Consider the following 16,288-nt stretch of genomic DNA (forward strand, 5'->3'; position numbering starts at 1 on the left):
TTTTCATAATGTTAGCTAGAAATATTCTAGCTGTTCTATCGCAGAGACTGACTAAAATATTTGTGGAAGTGCATATCATCCATATTGCTAATAAAATTTGTTTTATCCCTGTGAAGTATGTAGTTGTGGTTCTGGGCTGTTCTGTGCGTAACCCATCCGTTATTCTGAAAACAAATGGGTCTGATTCTTCTGCTCTATTGCAACAACTTGACTGCTTAGATGAGGGTCTTCACATAAATATCTTGTGCTTTGGAGCCGGGATGAAGAAAACACTTTATGGGATGCCCCACATGAAAAGCAAGTGGTCCTCTTCAAGAATGAGCAAAGCCACATAAATGTTTGATTGCACACGGAGTCATTTATTAGTCTCGGAGCAGCAATAAACGTTATAGGGGTAAACCTGATTTGGTACAATTTAAAATACCCTTGAACAGATGGGGAACAGTAAAAGTGCAGCATCATTAGTTCTAGGTATTTGCAGAGTATGCATGTCCCATTAGGGACTCCTGTCATGGCCAGGATAATAGCTTCTGTCTTCTCTGATGTTTTATGGGCCAGAAATTATACTTAAAACTATAAAGAAAGAAAGCACTAGAACTCTTGGCAGGGTGCAGAATAGCTAGAGATTGGGAATGTCTGCATCCTATTAATGGTGTCATTGACCCTTTTCCAGAGGGTCTTTCGGCTCGGCAATCTGACTGTCGTTTCTCCCTATCCTAGAACCTTGCTAATTCACGCAGACGTGTCCTAGCTTTTATACCAAGGTCTTGGAAGTTTAATAGCAGTGGAAAATTTCATTTCTTTTGATTTACAATGAATGAAGGCACTCCCGCTAGCTCTTAGTACGCTGGTGCTGATTTAAAATGATGCTATGCAACAGAACTGCTCGGGACCTCTTGTAAGCCACATCAAACCCAGTCAGACGTTTCCACTTCCATGTCTGTGATAAGGTCTTTAGTTGCTGAAACTCTGCAAACTTTAGGGACATTCATCATGCTAGGATTATTGAAGCCAGACTACTGTCAGAATAAATAAAACATGTTTCCCAGTGCAACTCTAATTATGATTTTTAGCCAGTTGTGTAATGTGCAGAACTTTATTTACAATAAATCTTCCAGTTGCTTGCATAAATGAATGAGATTTCATCACTTGTGACTTAAGGACCAGGAAAAGTTAATGTGGCTGAATAAATTTACAGTCTAGCCTGGGTGTGTTGGCATGTCAGGCGAGTGAGGGAGCGGAGCCGGCTAGCGTTGCCTTCCTAAGAGGGCTCAGCTATCTTGAATTTCACCTGGGAGCATATATATATCATATAGACATCTCTCCCTTCAAGTTATTTTTTACAAAGACAGCTTAGATTCTACTTTGCATTTTAATGGCGAGTAGGCACAGTATCATCCCACAGACTCCAGAACTTTTTGTTTCTCATTCCAAACTAATAACTGAGTTTCAGTATACACAACTTTGGCACTTTTCAGTTTCATATTTCAACTTTAGGGAGTTTCACAGAGCAGTTTTACCATTTATTTGTGGGGCAGGTACAATTTCAACTGCTCCAATGTTGAACGTTCCATTAAATGAATACAAAATGTGCTTTCTGCTTGGAAACAGCTGCTGGTTTAGCGGTGCAACCTGAAATTACCCTCAGATTGTAAGAAAAAAGGGTAAAGATTTAGTTGAGGGGGATGGTGGGGGCCTGCAGGAGGGGCAGCATTGGAGTAGTGTGTGCAGTTTGCAATGGAAAGTAAGAAAAGCTGTTAGAGCAAAAGTTTTCAGAAGGTTTTATAAGCTGTAGAGAGAAAATCAAAGGTTCTTGGCTCGGTCCCTGAGGCTTTGCAGTTGCTGTTTCACACCCAGGCCCCTGTCACGTAATTAGCTAGAACTAGTTTATATGGCTTCTTAAAAAATGAAAATCTTTTCTTGCTTGTTTACGCAGGCTAGCAGCCAGTCTGCTCCTGGCTACACTGCTTTATATCTAGAGCAATTCCTTTGAAGTCACTGGAGTTGCACTACATTAACACTGGAGTATCTGGAGCAGAATTTAAACTTTTAGTCGTGTTTAATATTTTTGATGTATATTTTCCTGTCACAGTGCTTTGAAAAATGTACTAAAAACTATTTTACATATGGTTATCTGACATTTGTAATCAGGTTGCTAATCTGTGTCTCCCTACAAAGTTTGTAATTATTAGATTTAAATCCATTCTTCCCCCCCCCCCCCCCCCCCGTGGCCTGGGGTCTTATTAAAACATGTGATCCTCCTTACAGATGCAGATTTACTCTTTGGCAGTATCTATACTTGCGTTCAGTATTACTGCCTTAAGGATAGTGGTTTACAACTGGATTTAGAAGGAATGTATGAATTTTACTGAGCTTTGGAAGAGACAAATTTGCCCTGTGGTGCAGTTAGCGTGTCTGGACCTTAATTTTGCATGCTTCAGGGTGCTGGTGTGATGAAAGCTTCCTTGTGCCAAAAGCGTGTACTTGTTATTCTTTAGGAAGAAAGGGAGAGCATGTGTCATGGAAGGGGGGTCAGGTTTAGTCCTCGGATGAATAGAGACGCTCTCCACGTGCAAGCACATGTGTGTTTGCCCATGAGTTGTGCGGGCTGGGGCAGCTGTCCCATGCTACTTGCAACAGCCTTCCGCCATGTTCTGTGGGGTTGCACCATGCTTGGGGCTTTTTCTTGTAGCATCCAAGTCTTTCTGAAAGCCTGCTGCATTCTGTTGGACTGCAGCTGTGCTGTTACAGTGGGGGTAAGAGGAGGAAGGAAGAGGGTCCCTGTCCTTCTCGCTTTTATTGGTAGTAGTAGCCTAGAAATATGTCCACCCATTGTACCATGAAGGACCATTAAAGCAAACCTTGATGCCTGGCCAGATGTTCGGCAGGTTTTCGGCTGAAGGCTTATAGCTTGCAGTGGAGAACCTCCCGTTTTCACAGTAAAAACCAAGTTGTTACATTCCTTCTGAGGCTTTTTCGGGACAGCAGTTAGAGTTCAAGCAAATGACTCACTGCTGCTATCCAAGAAGCCTGAAAGGAACTTCTTAGAAACGCACTTTTCTTGAGACACAGACCCTTCGTCTGCAAAGCCCCAAGGCTCGCAAGCAGGGCAAGGCACCTGTGAGGCACTTCAGGGGGTATTTCAGTCTGGTGTAGAGTTTGCTGTTAAACGTACGTGTAGGTATTTTGCTGAAATAAGGTATAACCATGTGTTGGAAGTTGCCGTGTACTGATGCGTTGTGCTGAATTGCAGCCTTAAAATGGCTACAGCCAGCAACCAGATCTGCGCTACAGACTTTGCAAGAGAAATCTGCCAGTGTCCCTGAAAAATAAAATTTCATTTCTCTCCTGTCAAACTGTCCCATTTGGCAGGTTTATCAACACAGCTTGTTTTGCTTCAGTAGCAGGAAGAGGGAGGGAGAAAGGAGGTGCTTCTACTTTGCGGCTACAAAACAGTTTGCAAGCACGATTGTACTGTAGAAGAAATGCTTTGCTGTTAGGGCACGCTGCTGTTCCTGTCCGGAACAGTCCTCATAGCAGTCATAATCCAGAGCAGTCCTTGTAGCGATGTAAGCTGTGCTGCATTTGCACCCCTTGTTCATTTGGTGTGCAAATGCGATCTGTGTGTGTTGGGCAAGAGAACAGTTCAGTCCCAGAAGCCACAAAACAGGGACTGCCGTGGAGGTTGCTTAGTCTCCTGCTGAGAAATCGACCTTCTGTAATGCTCCTACTTCAGAGTGAAATGACTGAAACTCGGGATGTGCCTGAATTTGGCTGGCATGTTTGTCTAACTGTTCATCAGGGTTTCATGCAAAAATTACCATACCTGCAAAAAACCCATACTGAATTCTCCTCCGCCCTTAGATAGACTGATTTATTTTTAATACCTTCAGCAGGACAGTCGAGCCTTTAACTTGTAGGTAAACATCTGTCCCAAGGCATGGAAATAGCAGAGGTTGGTTTTGCGCTGGGATGTGAAGTGGAGGAGTAGGGAGGTAGTTGACTCTGTGGAGCCTGCTAGCCACGGCTGAAGCTCATGGTTCATGGTGTTGTATTTCTGCTGCTTTGCAATTCTGCTTGGTTATAGTAGGAGAGAGCAGGACAAGGCCTGATGCTTGTGTGGTTTCACACCAGGGATTTTTGCCTACCATAAAGCTGTTTTAATATACACGAGTGCTCAGAAAATGTCAGCAAAAGAAACCTTTGGATTTTTAATCTGTCACTTGTGACCCTTTAGGCACGCATCTCTGAAGCTGAACCATGAGATTTAAAAAGAAATTATTTTCTGCTACTTTATATATAGAATATCACCAAATTCTCTGAATTTTGATTTGACAGGCGGCTATGGAAGGAAACATCTTGCTCTCTGACATGCTTCTCTGTCTGATCTACAATTTGATTTGCGATGGTGTAATCTTATAGTGGTAAAAAAATATTTCCCGGTTTCCTGTTTGTTTCAGTAAAGTGCATGATTCTTACTGGTGCCGCACTTCTTAGTGCTGACTGTGAATATACCTGCATAGAAGACTTTGCCTACCATCCAAATGTTATCTTTGGAAAGACATAAACTAGCTGCCGCTTTACCGGCTCACCACATCACCTTAGCATCACGGGAATACTTCTTGCTTCAGTGTGGCGTGAAGCCAAGCCTTGATTCTGGGAAAAATAACCGTAACAGAATCCTCTGTGTGGTTGCCAAAGTATTTCAGAGCACCAGAAGATATGACTTGTAGAAATAAGAATAATATCTTCTAGTAGTCAGTGTTTGCTTGCTTTCTGTAATTGTAGAATTGACAGGGAATGGTAAAGAAACTAAACTGGAAGGATGACAAGGGAATACTGGTACAGACAGCAGAACCAAGCCTTCTATGCAGCTGTAACTTGGTTTGCTTGGAGTTCGCGTCAGATTTGATGAGTGGTGCAGAGAGGGTAATTCAGGTGCTTTTATCTGCCCTCGGGAAACAAGGATATCTTAAAGAAGTGGTCACAGATTCAGAGTGAAACAAGAGAATGTTTTCCTGAAATACATTCCTGAAAGCACAATTTGGAGCTCAGTTCAAAACAGCACTGGAACTAGGGACTGTGGACTTTGCAGGGTATTCTTCTCTGAGAATAATGGGAACTTCGTTGCAAACGTCAGCAGGAACATTAAGTAGGAAGTGAGAAAGATCAAAATCTTTGTGTCTGTAGGCAAAAAAAAAGTCAGCTTATTTGTCGATCAAGGCATAATCTCATGCTGTCTGTTGTGTAAGTTCTGCAACCTCGCACCTTCCTCTGAAGCCTCTAAGGGAAAATACAGAAGTAGCTGGATCTCTTCTGTCCGAGCAATTCCTAAGGACCTGGAGGATAACAAACAAGCAATAAGTAAACACGAGTTCCTCCCTAAACCCGCTTGCTCTCAGGCTGCATCTGCTCTAAGAAGCTGCAGGTTGCTCAGTGAGGAGTTGTTTGCAACAAAAGCAGATGTGAACACCACAGCCCCGTCCTCCAGTGACTCTTTGTTTGCTTCAGAGCAAAGCTCTGATTCTCAGTTACAAGAAACTTTTTCATAACACGTCTGGAAGGCTGGGGGAGATAGAGCTGCTGTCTCGGGGGATCCCATCACAGCTTTCTAGTGAGATCAAGTTGTTCTCACATGGCTCCATATGTGCTCAAGGTGAAGACGGCAGGAGACATAAATAATACTTATGGTATGAGCTCATCATTTTGTCAAAAGCATGGCATATCTCCTTCGGTGGAGGAAGAAGGAAACCTGGCACTCGCCTAAAATGTCTCCTTGCCAATGCCTTAATGCAGTCAAGATTTACATTGTCTGCTGGGTCATGCACTTAGCAGCCATTCGGATCCACCCACACCCCAAAAAGTGGAGCTGTGAGTGGGTGAGACATTCCAGAGGCAATGCAGCAAACACAAATGTTGTATTGAAGAGAAAGAAGTTTGTTATGCAAACTGTTTTAAAATCAGAGAATTTAAGAACAGAAGCAGGGTCCAGGTTGCACACTGGAATTTAATCTGATAAAGCTGCACAGGCAAAACAGTAAGAAAAGGAATTTTCTTAAGGGAGGAAGCTGTAACACCCCCCGCCCCCCCACCTCCCTGGCCATCTGCATTCCTTCCCTGCGAACCAGGAGCTGTCAGAGGGGAGATTTCACTGTCTTCAATCTCGGGAGATCCAAGAGGGTAAAATCTATCAAGTTTCATCTTAGGCACTTAATCTTTTGGTGCTACAGATGAGGCAGAGTGGCAGCTGGGTCTCTAGATGTTTGATATTACCACCTATGGTATAAAATCCAGGATAACTCAACAAACTATTTATCATCGTCTCGCTTCTTGAGCAAAACCAACACAGATAATAGGTATCTTAGTGTTGAATCTTTATGATTTATATGCTTTTAGCATGACAAGCCAATTTTGCAGGTCATACGCTGTTCATGTGCGCAGCTAGAGGGTATTTAACTGAATATGTGTGCCGGTTGTTTATTCCTGGTGAAAAATGCAAGAAGTGGTTAGACTAACATCTGTCAGGAATGACAGAGGAAGGGCTGATCCTGGCAGGGCCTAGATGATCTTTTAAGTCCCAGCTCTGTTTTCTGCGATGGTATCTCATACCATGTTATAAACTTCAAGTGCAAGCTGGCAACTAGAATTTAGGGTAGGACGTGACTTTGTGGCTAATAGTAATCCTCACAGTTGCTGAACTAAGTTTCATCCATCCATCTCTAACAGTCTTGCAGTGGTGGATAATTATAAACTCTTATTTTTATGTGGGCGGGAAATGCTTATAAATGACTGGTAAGCTGACTGAACCAAGGCCACAAAGGTGATCAGTAGTGGAAGTGAGAACAGTCTTGATTTCTTTGATCTGATAGTTTAACCATGACAGGATTTGGTTACTGGAGTAAGCACCATTCAGGGGCAGAGCGATGCACCAAAAAAGGAGAGTGTCCACTTTCTCTCTGTCGCTTTGTAAAAAAAAAAAAAAAAAAAGCGTTAAAGGGCAACATGTGGGTATGGGGAAGCAGTACTGTCAGGATTTATTACTGCCTAATGCGTGTGTCCTGCATATCACAGTGCTTTGCACTCATCTGACGTTAACACAGCTGGAATCAATGCATAAGCCTAAGCTTATGTTTTGAAATGGCTGTACTCCCTAGAACTGCCCGCTCACATCCCAGCAGGGTCATCCCCGCCTGTCATCCCGTCCCTGTGGCAGATACGCTGCGTCCCACACACATCACTGGCTCGGTCAGTCAAGGTCCTGACTCCGTGGGGAGGGGGGAGCAAGTCTCTGGTGGTGTTGACGTCGAGTTGGGGTTTGCTGGGAAGAAATCTGTGTCTGCGGAAGGCCATGGGAGAGGGAGCAGGGTGGAGCTGGATGTGCTCGCAGGAGTTTGGCAGCAAAGAGTCGCTTGTGTGGGAAGACTGCGCCGTTTTGTTTCTGCATAGTTTAGAACAGAGCTGCGGTAGCATCTTCTGCTTTGCTGTACAACACACCTAAATGGTCTGGGAAAGCAGGAGACTCTCACAATTCCTAAACCTTTCTTGGAAATAATGCCTTTACTTGGTATCTTGGGATTTCTGCTGTACAGGTATGGCTCATCTTGGAGCTTCACATATCTTATCTTCCAGGAAGAGGCAGCAATCGGAAGAGTAGGAGCTGTTGCTTTCTTACAAGACTTGCTAATGAGTTTGTAAGTTGTTTCCCTTTCCCTTTCTCTGGCTGCTGCACATGCTGCTCCCTCCCTCCCAGCACTAGCAGGTGGAGGAACAGGAGCTGGATCTTAGACAGGAGCTGGACCTTTGTCACCTCATGCCTCAGCAGGGCCCGACTGGATCCACCTGAGGTGCTGGGACAATGGGTTCGTTCAGGAAATTCTCCTGCCTCCCATTTTGTGAAGCAGAGAAAAGCCCCTTTGAAACAAGCCCGCTAAGCTCTCAATGACTTAAAAAAAAAAAAAAAAAAAAAGTAAAATTGAGGATTTAAATTTGCTGGTTACAAAATACCTGGGGTTTTAGAGGTTTGGGATTTACCTCCCCCTCAGGGGCAGGCCTGGCTGTTGGTGCGCACCCCGGGGCTCAGGCCCCGCCGCATTCCGGCGGGAAGCGCCCTCAGCCGCGAGGCGCGGGGGCCCACGGAGGCGGGGACACCCGCCAGCACCAGAGGGTGATGCCAGGGCCCTAAAGGCGGAGAGCCCGGGGGACGTGGCGGCGGGGCAACGGCAGGACCGAAGGGAACGGGAACCGGCCCCGGCGACGCCGCCTCAGCGCGCCCGTGGCGTCGGGGGAAGGCCCCGCCCTGCGCACGCGCGCCGCCCGCCACCGCCTCCCGCGCGCGCCGCCCGCCGCCCCGCGCATGCGCCCCTCCGCCCCCTCGCCGCCCCCTCCCGCCCCGCGCCGCCGCCGCGCAGGCGCCCTGCGCCCCCCCGCCCGCCCGGCCGGCCCGCCCGGCGCATGCGCCTCGCCCCCTCCGGCGCGGGGAGGGGGATGCGGACGGGGGAAGATGGCGGCCTCGAACAACCCGCGGAAATTCAGCGAGAAGATCGCGCTGCACAACCAGAAACAGGCGGAGGAGACGGCGGCCTTCGAGGAGGTTATGAAGGACCTGAGCCTGACCCGCGCCCACCGGGTGAGCCGGCGTCGCTGTCCCTGCGGCCGCCTGCCCGCCCGCCCGCGCGCGCCCCCGGTGGAGGCGGGGGGGGGGGGAGGGGCGGCGCCCCCCGCGGCGGCGCCCCCCGCGGCGCCCCTCGGTCCGGGGGCAGCGGCGGCGGGCGGGGCGGCGGGCAGCGCCCCCTGGCGGGGCCGGGAGGCGCCCCCCAACCCCCCCTCCGCCCCCCCCCAGCCCCCCCTCCCGTTTCCCCGGCATCGGGCCCGGTGCCCGCCGTGGGCCGGAGCATCCTCCGGAGAGCGGCACCTGCCGTCGGGCGGGCCGGGCCGGGGCGGCGCGGCGCGGGCAGGTGCGCGCCGGGGGGCGGCGGGGCAGGGCCTGCCCGGGGGCGTCCTCGGTACCTCCGTCGGAGGGGGGGGCTCTGCCCGCGGCGGGCCCCTCACGTCTTCACGGGTGGGGACTCCTCAGGGCTGGCTTGGGGGAGATCCCCTCTCCCCTGGGATGGGTCTTGAGGGGCGAGTCTCGGTTCCTCGCCCCGGGTCTGAGGGGGGTGTCTCGGTTCCTCACCCCGGGACAGACCCGGATCTGAGGGGAGGGGTCCTTGTTTCCTCACCCCGGGTCTGAGAGGACGGGTCCCGGTTCCTCACCCCGGGGCAGACCCGAGTCTGAGGGGAGGGGTTCCCTGGTCCTTCACCCGGGTCTGAGAGGACGGGTCCCGGTTCCTCACCCCGGAACAGGCCCGGATCTGAGGGGTCCCCCCAGTTCCTTCACCCGGGTCTGGGGGGGTCCCTGGTCCCTCACCCCAGGACAGGCCCCGGGTCTGAGGGGGAGCCCCAGCTCCTCACCCTAGGGCAGGCCCTGAGGCTGAGCAGGGGGGTCCCACTTCCCACACCCGGGTCTGAGGGGATGGGGTCCTGCTCCCTCAGCCTGGGACAAGCCCAGACCGGGGCGGGGGTCCCAGCCTGCGGGGCAGGGGCTGCCAGCCTTGCAGCTGCCTGCTGAGGAGCGCTTCCCTCGGGGCCCTGCAGCATCCCCTGCTCCGTCAGGGGCAGGCAGGGCAGCCCAGGCCCCAGGGGAAGCCCTGGTTTCCCTGAGCTGCCGGACTCGGTGTCACTAATGTTGTTCGTGTTATACTCTAGTTATCATAGGTGCTAATTGCTGCGCTTCCAAATCCTCCTTGTCTTCTGATGTCTCTGCAAAGCCCATCAGCAGAAATTCCCGGCATAACAAATGCGCTTCCAAACATCAGAAGCCTTTTCTGGTTTAGATACAGGGATATCAGAGCTTTTCTCTATGATCATCCTCTCACCTGCTTGCTTGTCAACGCTTTTGTTTTTCTTTTAACCGTTTAAAGGAAATTTAGGATCTTGTTTGTGGCTGAACCTTCACAGGAATGGGAACAAGTGAACATGCAGTTGGATTTGCAGTAAAATGTTTCCTCTGTGTTGGGATAGGTTAAACATCGGTTCTGGATTGGTGCTGCTGCTTGCTGGTCAGGTGTAAGAGAAAGGCACACTGCTTCTGTCAGCTCCTGCTTGGGAAGGTGTGAGGCCAGAGCTTTTTTCGTGCTAAACTATTTGCTGATGTTTCATAGAGGATGCTGGTAGAGTTACTGTTAGTTGAGAGCAGAGTGAGGGCAATATAGAGATGTTTGCTGTCGCTGGAGTCATCCTGTTTCTTGCAGCTCTGTCGTGCCTGTGCAGCTCCATAGCGTGGGGTTTTGCCTGTTGGTGGTCAGTCCTTGGCTGCTGCTTGAGAGCTAGGCGTTCTTGAGAGAGAGATCGTTCTTGAAGTCTGCAATTACAGGTTGTCCTTCAGTTAACTCTTAGGTTTAACGTTCACCTTCCGCAAGATAAGTCAGAATCCTGTTTCAGTTTCTACTGAACCTGAGTGTTCCTACCCCAGGTTTTGCAGACGGAAACCCATCTTGTTTTCAAGAACCTGGTATTGAGAAAAGGACCCAAGATGAATAAGTTTTCTGAGGATTCTGGGTACTGAAGTGATGGAAACACTGACCAAATAGCTGAGTAAAATGTCCCCTTTGTAGACTTTTTCTTCTAAATTCCATGATTTCATCTGTGTTTAAAATGCAGTATAAAAGCAAAAAGGGGTTAAGCACAACTTTGCTGTTTGCTCTCATTTTCATTTGGCAACCAACACTTTGCTGTCAGTTTGAAAACGCGTTACTCAGTTTGTGGAAGCAGCCCAAAATTTCTGTTGCCTTTTCATTATTAGTAATTGTCTTTTTGCAATGTTTACAGTTTTGTCTGTTTTATTGTTAGTTACTGGTCCTAGCAGAGGCAGAGAACTACTGTTCCACCATTTCTTGTGCGTACACATGCTGTTTCTGAGCTTGCTTTCTGACTTGGTAATCTTCCGCCTATTTATACTGTTCAGTTCATCTGAGATTTTAAAGTCATGATAGGTCTTTCTTGCCCAGGACAAAACAGAGCATGATATTAACTCTTTCTTTCTCTCATGCCCTCACCATTCAATTGATTAAAAAAAATAATAAATCCTTTGAAAAAGAAATCGCTTTGGTTTCAAACGTGTTCCCCTATGCTCAGGAGCAGCAAGGTGCTGTTTTTCAGCTGGCAAATTCAAGAATGCATTTTAGCCTTTCTGGGAGACACAGACCTTGCAAAGAGTCATGGAGGTGGGTGGTCGGTAGAAGCACTGGAGCTGCTTAATTGTCTTGTGAGTGGGACCTTCGTATTCATAATCCAGAGATTTCTGTGAGTCCCATAGTAACAAAGTGGGTGAGAAGAGGGGGAGGTTTTTTCGCTGTGACATTGACTCTTTATATTTTGCTTGTGGTTGTGCTCCTTTCCTTTTTTTATGTGAAGCATGAAATTTTAGAACTGCACTGATTTCTGTGTTTTAAGCATGGGTTGTTTACTAGGGCCCACTCTCAATTTCTCTTGTAACATAGCCCAGTGATGCTTGCTGCGTTGCATGTATTTACTCATACAAGGCTGTCGCTGCCCTTTAAAATTGTAGTTAACAAAACATTAACATGCAGATAACACAGATAGTGCAGATCTTTTCAATGTATGACTCTCCATATGCTAGAAAGTCTTAAGAGTTTTAAAGAAAATTTGGGCATAGCTTGTGACCTGCATTTTAAAGGTGGGTCTTGTTCAGTTAGAGATGTTCTCAGGTTTCTAGGATTGGGGTTTTTTGTAATATACATTGTTAAAGTTACTCAGTTTTGAGGGATTTCATCCGGAGCTGTGTTTGAGCTCCCTCTTATGGACCTTGCAGTCTTACCTTAAAAAAAGAAAAAAAGCCCTCCCCCCCCCCCCCCCCCAACCCCTAACTCCAAAACCACACCAACTAGTGCTGTCTCCCAGCCCCACCTGCCTGGAGAGCTGCGCTGATGCTACTGGAGTGAAAACAGGGAAGAAAACTGAGGTTAATGGTGATGTTTGGAAACATTCTGCAAAATTCCAGCACCGCTATACAGTCTTCTGCACGCAAAGACCCCCATGCAGGCAGCTTGCAGAAAGTGCCTCAGTGAGCCACTACTAACAGCACTTCTCAAAAAGAGGGTATTTAGTAATGACCTGTATTCCTCAGTGATACAAAACTTATTTTCTGTGTTGCCAGGCACATAATTTAATGCTTTGTCAATCTGTACGATGGTGCTGTGACAAGGTTTGCTTGCATTTTTTTAGGTGCTACCAAAAGTTGTGTATGCCTGCATTGCTTTTCTGAGTTCTTGAAAGCTATGTGAAGAGTCAGTGTTTCTATTTTAAACCTGAATATTTTTAATGTGAAGATCCTGTTTTAGTTTATTTTTTTCAGATGGAATATATTGTAATAGCATAGCTATCCATAGGTGTCCATTTGACTGAAGCGAAATTAAATAAAATCCAAGTGAAAGCCCCATAGTTTGTGTTTGTGTGTATGTGTGTGTGTTAAAGAAACATACACAGGCACACACCTCCCTGTAACAAAACTTGTACTTACATATGAGACAGTCAGTCATTTACTTGCTCCTACTGGCTGTGGAAGAACTCAAAATGTCTCTTTGTACATTCACAGATCATCGTTCAATGTAGATAGGATGCAAAACAGTATTTAAACGCTTAGTTAAATCAGGAATGCTAATCTGTGGTTGTAAAACTGAGAAACACTAATGATGATACAGTGTTGCAATGTTTCCTAATGTCTTCAGCATGTTTTTATTAAATAATTTGATAAAAAAGGAATTCCTGACTATGTAATAGTATTTTTGAATGTTGGAAAGATATTAAAGAAATGCATCAAAATCAGGACTGAGCCATCCAAGCATGGAAGTTAATGCTTTCAACTGGAAGTAGTTTTGTTCAAGTTAATAGTATCATGAGTTTCTCTCAAAAGAGAAATGTTAGTTTTTCAAGTTCTAGCCGGTGTTTTTCTTCTTTGTTACTTTCCCAGACAGGGTTCGGGCCCTGAATGTGCACATTTCCAGACAAAGAAATAGGTCGCTTAGGCTTCATCTGTGATCTTCCTCTAGTTTCTCTGATGAAGCAGGACACAGAACCAAGTCAGTTGGTTTCCGTACCACCAGACACGCTCCCCACATCGCAGTGTCTGTACCACTGGCAGTGGGCATCTTCATTCTTGTGACAAACACAGGCTGAAATAATGGTGCACTGTCATTAATTCTTTGAAAGAATTATTGTAAATCAGGAGAGTGAAAATGCAGAGGTGAGCTACTCGCAGGCGCACAAAGAATCTCTTGTCTGTGTGCCCCACGCGGCTTTCCTTAACTCATCTGAGCTGTCCAAGGTAAACATACAAATCGGCTTCTGATAGGCCATGCTGGACAACTCGCATACTTCAGTTAGCAGTGTGACGCTGCTTCTGGTAAACCCAGTCAGGTTTTTGTTGTGGTTATTTTTTCTTTTAAGGAGACAATGACATTTTTATTATTATTATTACTATTCCATCATTGCCCTGCATTACAGCTGCTTGTTTCAGCTCTCAGTCTTTTTCTGTGCAGTGGCGAAGTCCATCTGTTTTAATGATGTAGCAAAGCCATGAAGGAGCTGTAGGCACGTGAAACTATGATTGTACAACCTCTCTGTTTCAGTGTATTAATTGTAATTCACAAGATGAACGTGTGGAACTCAGCTCAGTGTGGTGCATTTCAGTTTTCTTTAGCTTCAGCGGTGGAGAGCATTTGCAGTAATTTGCATTTATAGAAGCTGCTCATTTAGTAAGAGAATACATTCTCAAGGTTATGTACAGTCAGCTCTTCCAACTCTTTGAGGGTGATTTGGGGTTTTCCCTCAAAGAGAATTACTGAGCTGCAAAGCCATTCTTGCAGAGGTGAGCTTTGCCTGGAGTTAAGATCCTGAAAAGTTTTACATCCAGATACTGATTTTCTTGGTTTTGTATTTGCAAATTGAAGTTTTGATGCCTTTCAGTTATAGTTGCCAATATAGGAGCTAAAAACCTCCTGTAGAAGTTACAGACATGGCAAAAACATCAGTCAACAGGAGGAGTTGTTGCTGTGATGATCTGAATTATGTGCTGGCATCAGTAGAAGGGCAGAGGTAAACGAGTGTTCTGTGCTTAAGTAAAGCATTAGACCACAAAACAGTACAAGAGGAGAATATGTTATACTGAAAAATTATTTTAGTAGCAGTGTGGCTTAGGCACAAGCTTTCTTCAGTACCCGTTAGATGAAATGGAAAAGAGCGGCTCTTTACACAGTGAAAAAAAAAAAAAAAAAAAGAGAAAAAGAGGGGGAAACCCCTAAGCCCTGGAAAGCCCATAATATGATTGTGTAAGGATGTGGTGTTGAAAACCATTTTTAACTGTAGTTACGTTTCTCAATTGGATTACTTTTTATTTTAATTTTTTTATCATGTAAACTGCATTTTTATTTTCCTAACCATCTTGCATTACCTGTGCTGATTTTGAAACAACATTTATTTTAATCTGTTCATCCAACTGCTCCTTCTAGCACTAACCATGTTTTCAGTTTTATAATCAATTTATTGATGTCATTGATTTTAGTTATGAAGCATTTACCGTCCCTTATCAAGATCAAGACCCTGATTCTTTGCTGAGGCAGCAGCATTGTGCACATTTAAGCTCCTGTAAGCTTTTCAGTCAGTGCGAGCTCTGGCATGGCTCAGCGGTGGGTTGCATCAGGATTGGCCATATTAAATCAAACCGATGGGTTTGGGTTTGTTTTCAGTTTGGTTTTTTTTTGTTGTTGGTTTTTTTTTTTTTTTTTTAAGGTGAGCTTTAGGCCAGGCAGGTTCCTGCTCTGACTAGCTGTGTAAGTTTTTCTGCAAGAAATGATCAGGTATTTCTAGACACTTTCATTGTAGCGATAATAAAATACTGATTTGGCAAAAAGTAGACATCTTCTCAAAAATGATCAATAGAGATTTAAACAAAATGTCTTAAAAGCTAAATATTTTTATTTGGTTTCTATTATCTATCTCTAATTGCAAAGGAGTGTTTTCTTGGGCTGTGTTATCGTGGTTTTGTTAGTCTCCCTGACAGCATCGATCAGTCTCTAATGGTATGTTCCACACTGACATCAGTATTTTTGTACCTGAGGTAGGATCTGAAACTCAAGTGTACTTCAGGGCACTTTTCAGCAAATGTAATACTGTATCTTAAAAAAAATAAAGAAAATAAGCTTTTCCTTGTTAAAAATAACATTTCTGGTTGCGATGGCTAAAATTTTACCCCAGTGTTTTTGTAGACATGCTGGAGTAGCTGTTGCTTTGTAGTTGAGGGTATAGGGTAGCAGACAGGATTGGAGTAAGTGGGTGAAAAGAAGCAAACTGTCAAAATCTGGCAGATTTTTTTGCGTGTGTGAACATCAGCTTGCAGCAGTGTTCGTTTTGTGACAGTGACTGGTTGCGACCTCAGTGCTGCTTCCCCTTTTTTCTTTTGGTCTAAACTAATTGCGTTTCAATAAACAAACGCGGTCCCAAAGGTTTCGGTGTAAAATTGAGGTGGTATTCAAACTTGTGAGCCTTTGTTTAACTCATTAGCTAAGATCAGTGTATCTGATAGTGCATAGGAGTTAATACTTAAAATGTCACTTTGATTTGTTTTAAATCATTTGTGTAGCATGTTCAGTGCTGTGTAAGTGATATCCAGGAACAAGATTTCTGTCAAGATCTCCATTGGTACTTGTCGAGCCAAATCAACATTGCAAAAGTGCATATTTGTTGACCAAGGATGTTTTTGTATGATCTCATTGGTACTTTATAAACTATAAAGTTGTAACTGAGTGTTGATAATAGTCTTGTTTTGCAAATTATTTCTTGGGGACTGAAACTTCTTCCCCTTGTACCAGAACAAGCCTTTGCAATAAAACAACAACACACACCCAGAAAAAAATGGGTCTTAAATAATGAAGTAGAGAAAGAAATGATGCATTCTGGCTTTAGGCTTCAGTAATAATTCTGCAGCACTTCACAATCCTGTCTAAAAGTCTGTATTTTACAGGCAGATGTTCTCAATGTGTATTACTTTCTTGCCTGCTCGGTCCATCGCTTTTCTTGACGACTGGGAAAATATCCTCTGTGATATCCCTGCTGGGCTACTAACTTGTGTTTTTTAGTATGGTTACTTATCACTACGTAGTAGTAAGATGTGTTAATGGCTGACTGCAGTTCTGTTAGATGAGTTTTCAATTAATTCTGATACCCAGCTATTACT

At 45.4% G+C, this 16,288-nt stretch overlaps 1 protein-coding gene across 5 annotated transcripts in view; it reads left to right on the forward strand.

The window, feature by feature from the left end:
- Positions 1 to 8,441: 8,441 nt before the first annotated feature.
- CRTC1 (CREB regulated transcription coactivator 1) overlaps positions 8,442 to 16,288 on the forward strand; it is a 46,675-nt gene continuing 38,828 nt past the window's right edge. For all 5 annotated transcript variants that reach the window (XM_056337323.1, XM_056337326.1, XM_056337327.1 and 2 more), the window contains exon 1: positions 8,442 to 8,626. In XM_056337323.1, coding sequence (XP_056193298.1) covers positions 8,501 to 8,626 — 126 coding nt within the window. In that variant the 5' untranslated portion in view covers positions 8,442 to 8,500. The remainder of the gene's footprint in view (positions 8,627 to 16,288) is intronic.

Source organism: Falco biarmicus, chromosome 4 (assembly GCF_023638135.1).
Source record: "Falco biarmicus isolate bFalBia1 chromosome 4, bFalBia1.pri, whole genome shotgun sequence".
Taxonomy (NCBI): domain Eukaryota; kingdom Metazoa; phylum Chordata; class Aves; order Falconiformes; family Falconidae; genus Falco; species Falco biarmicus.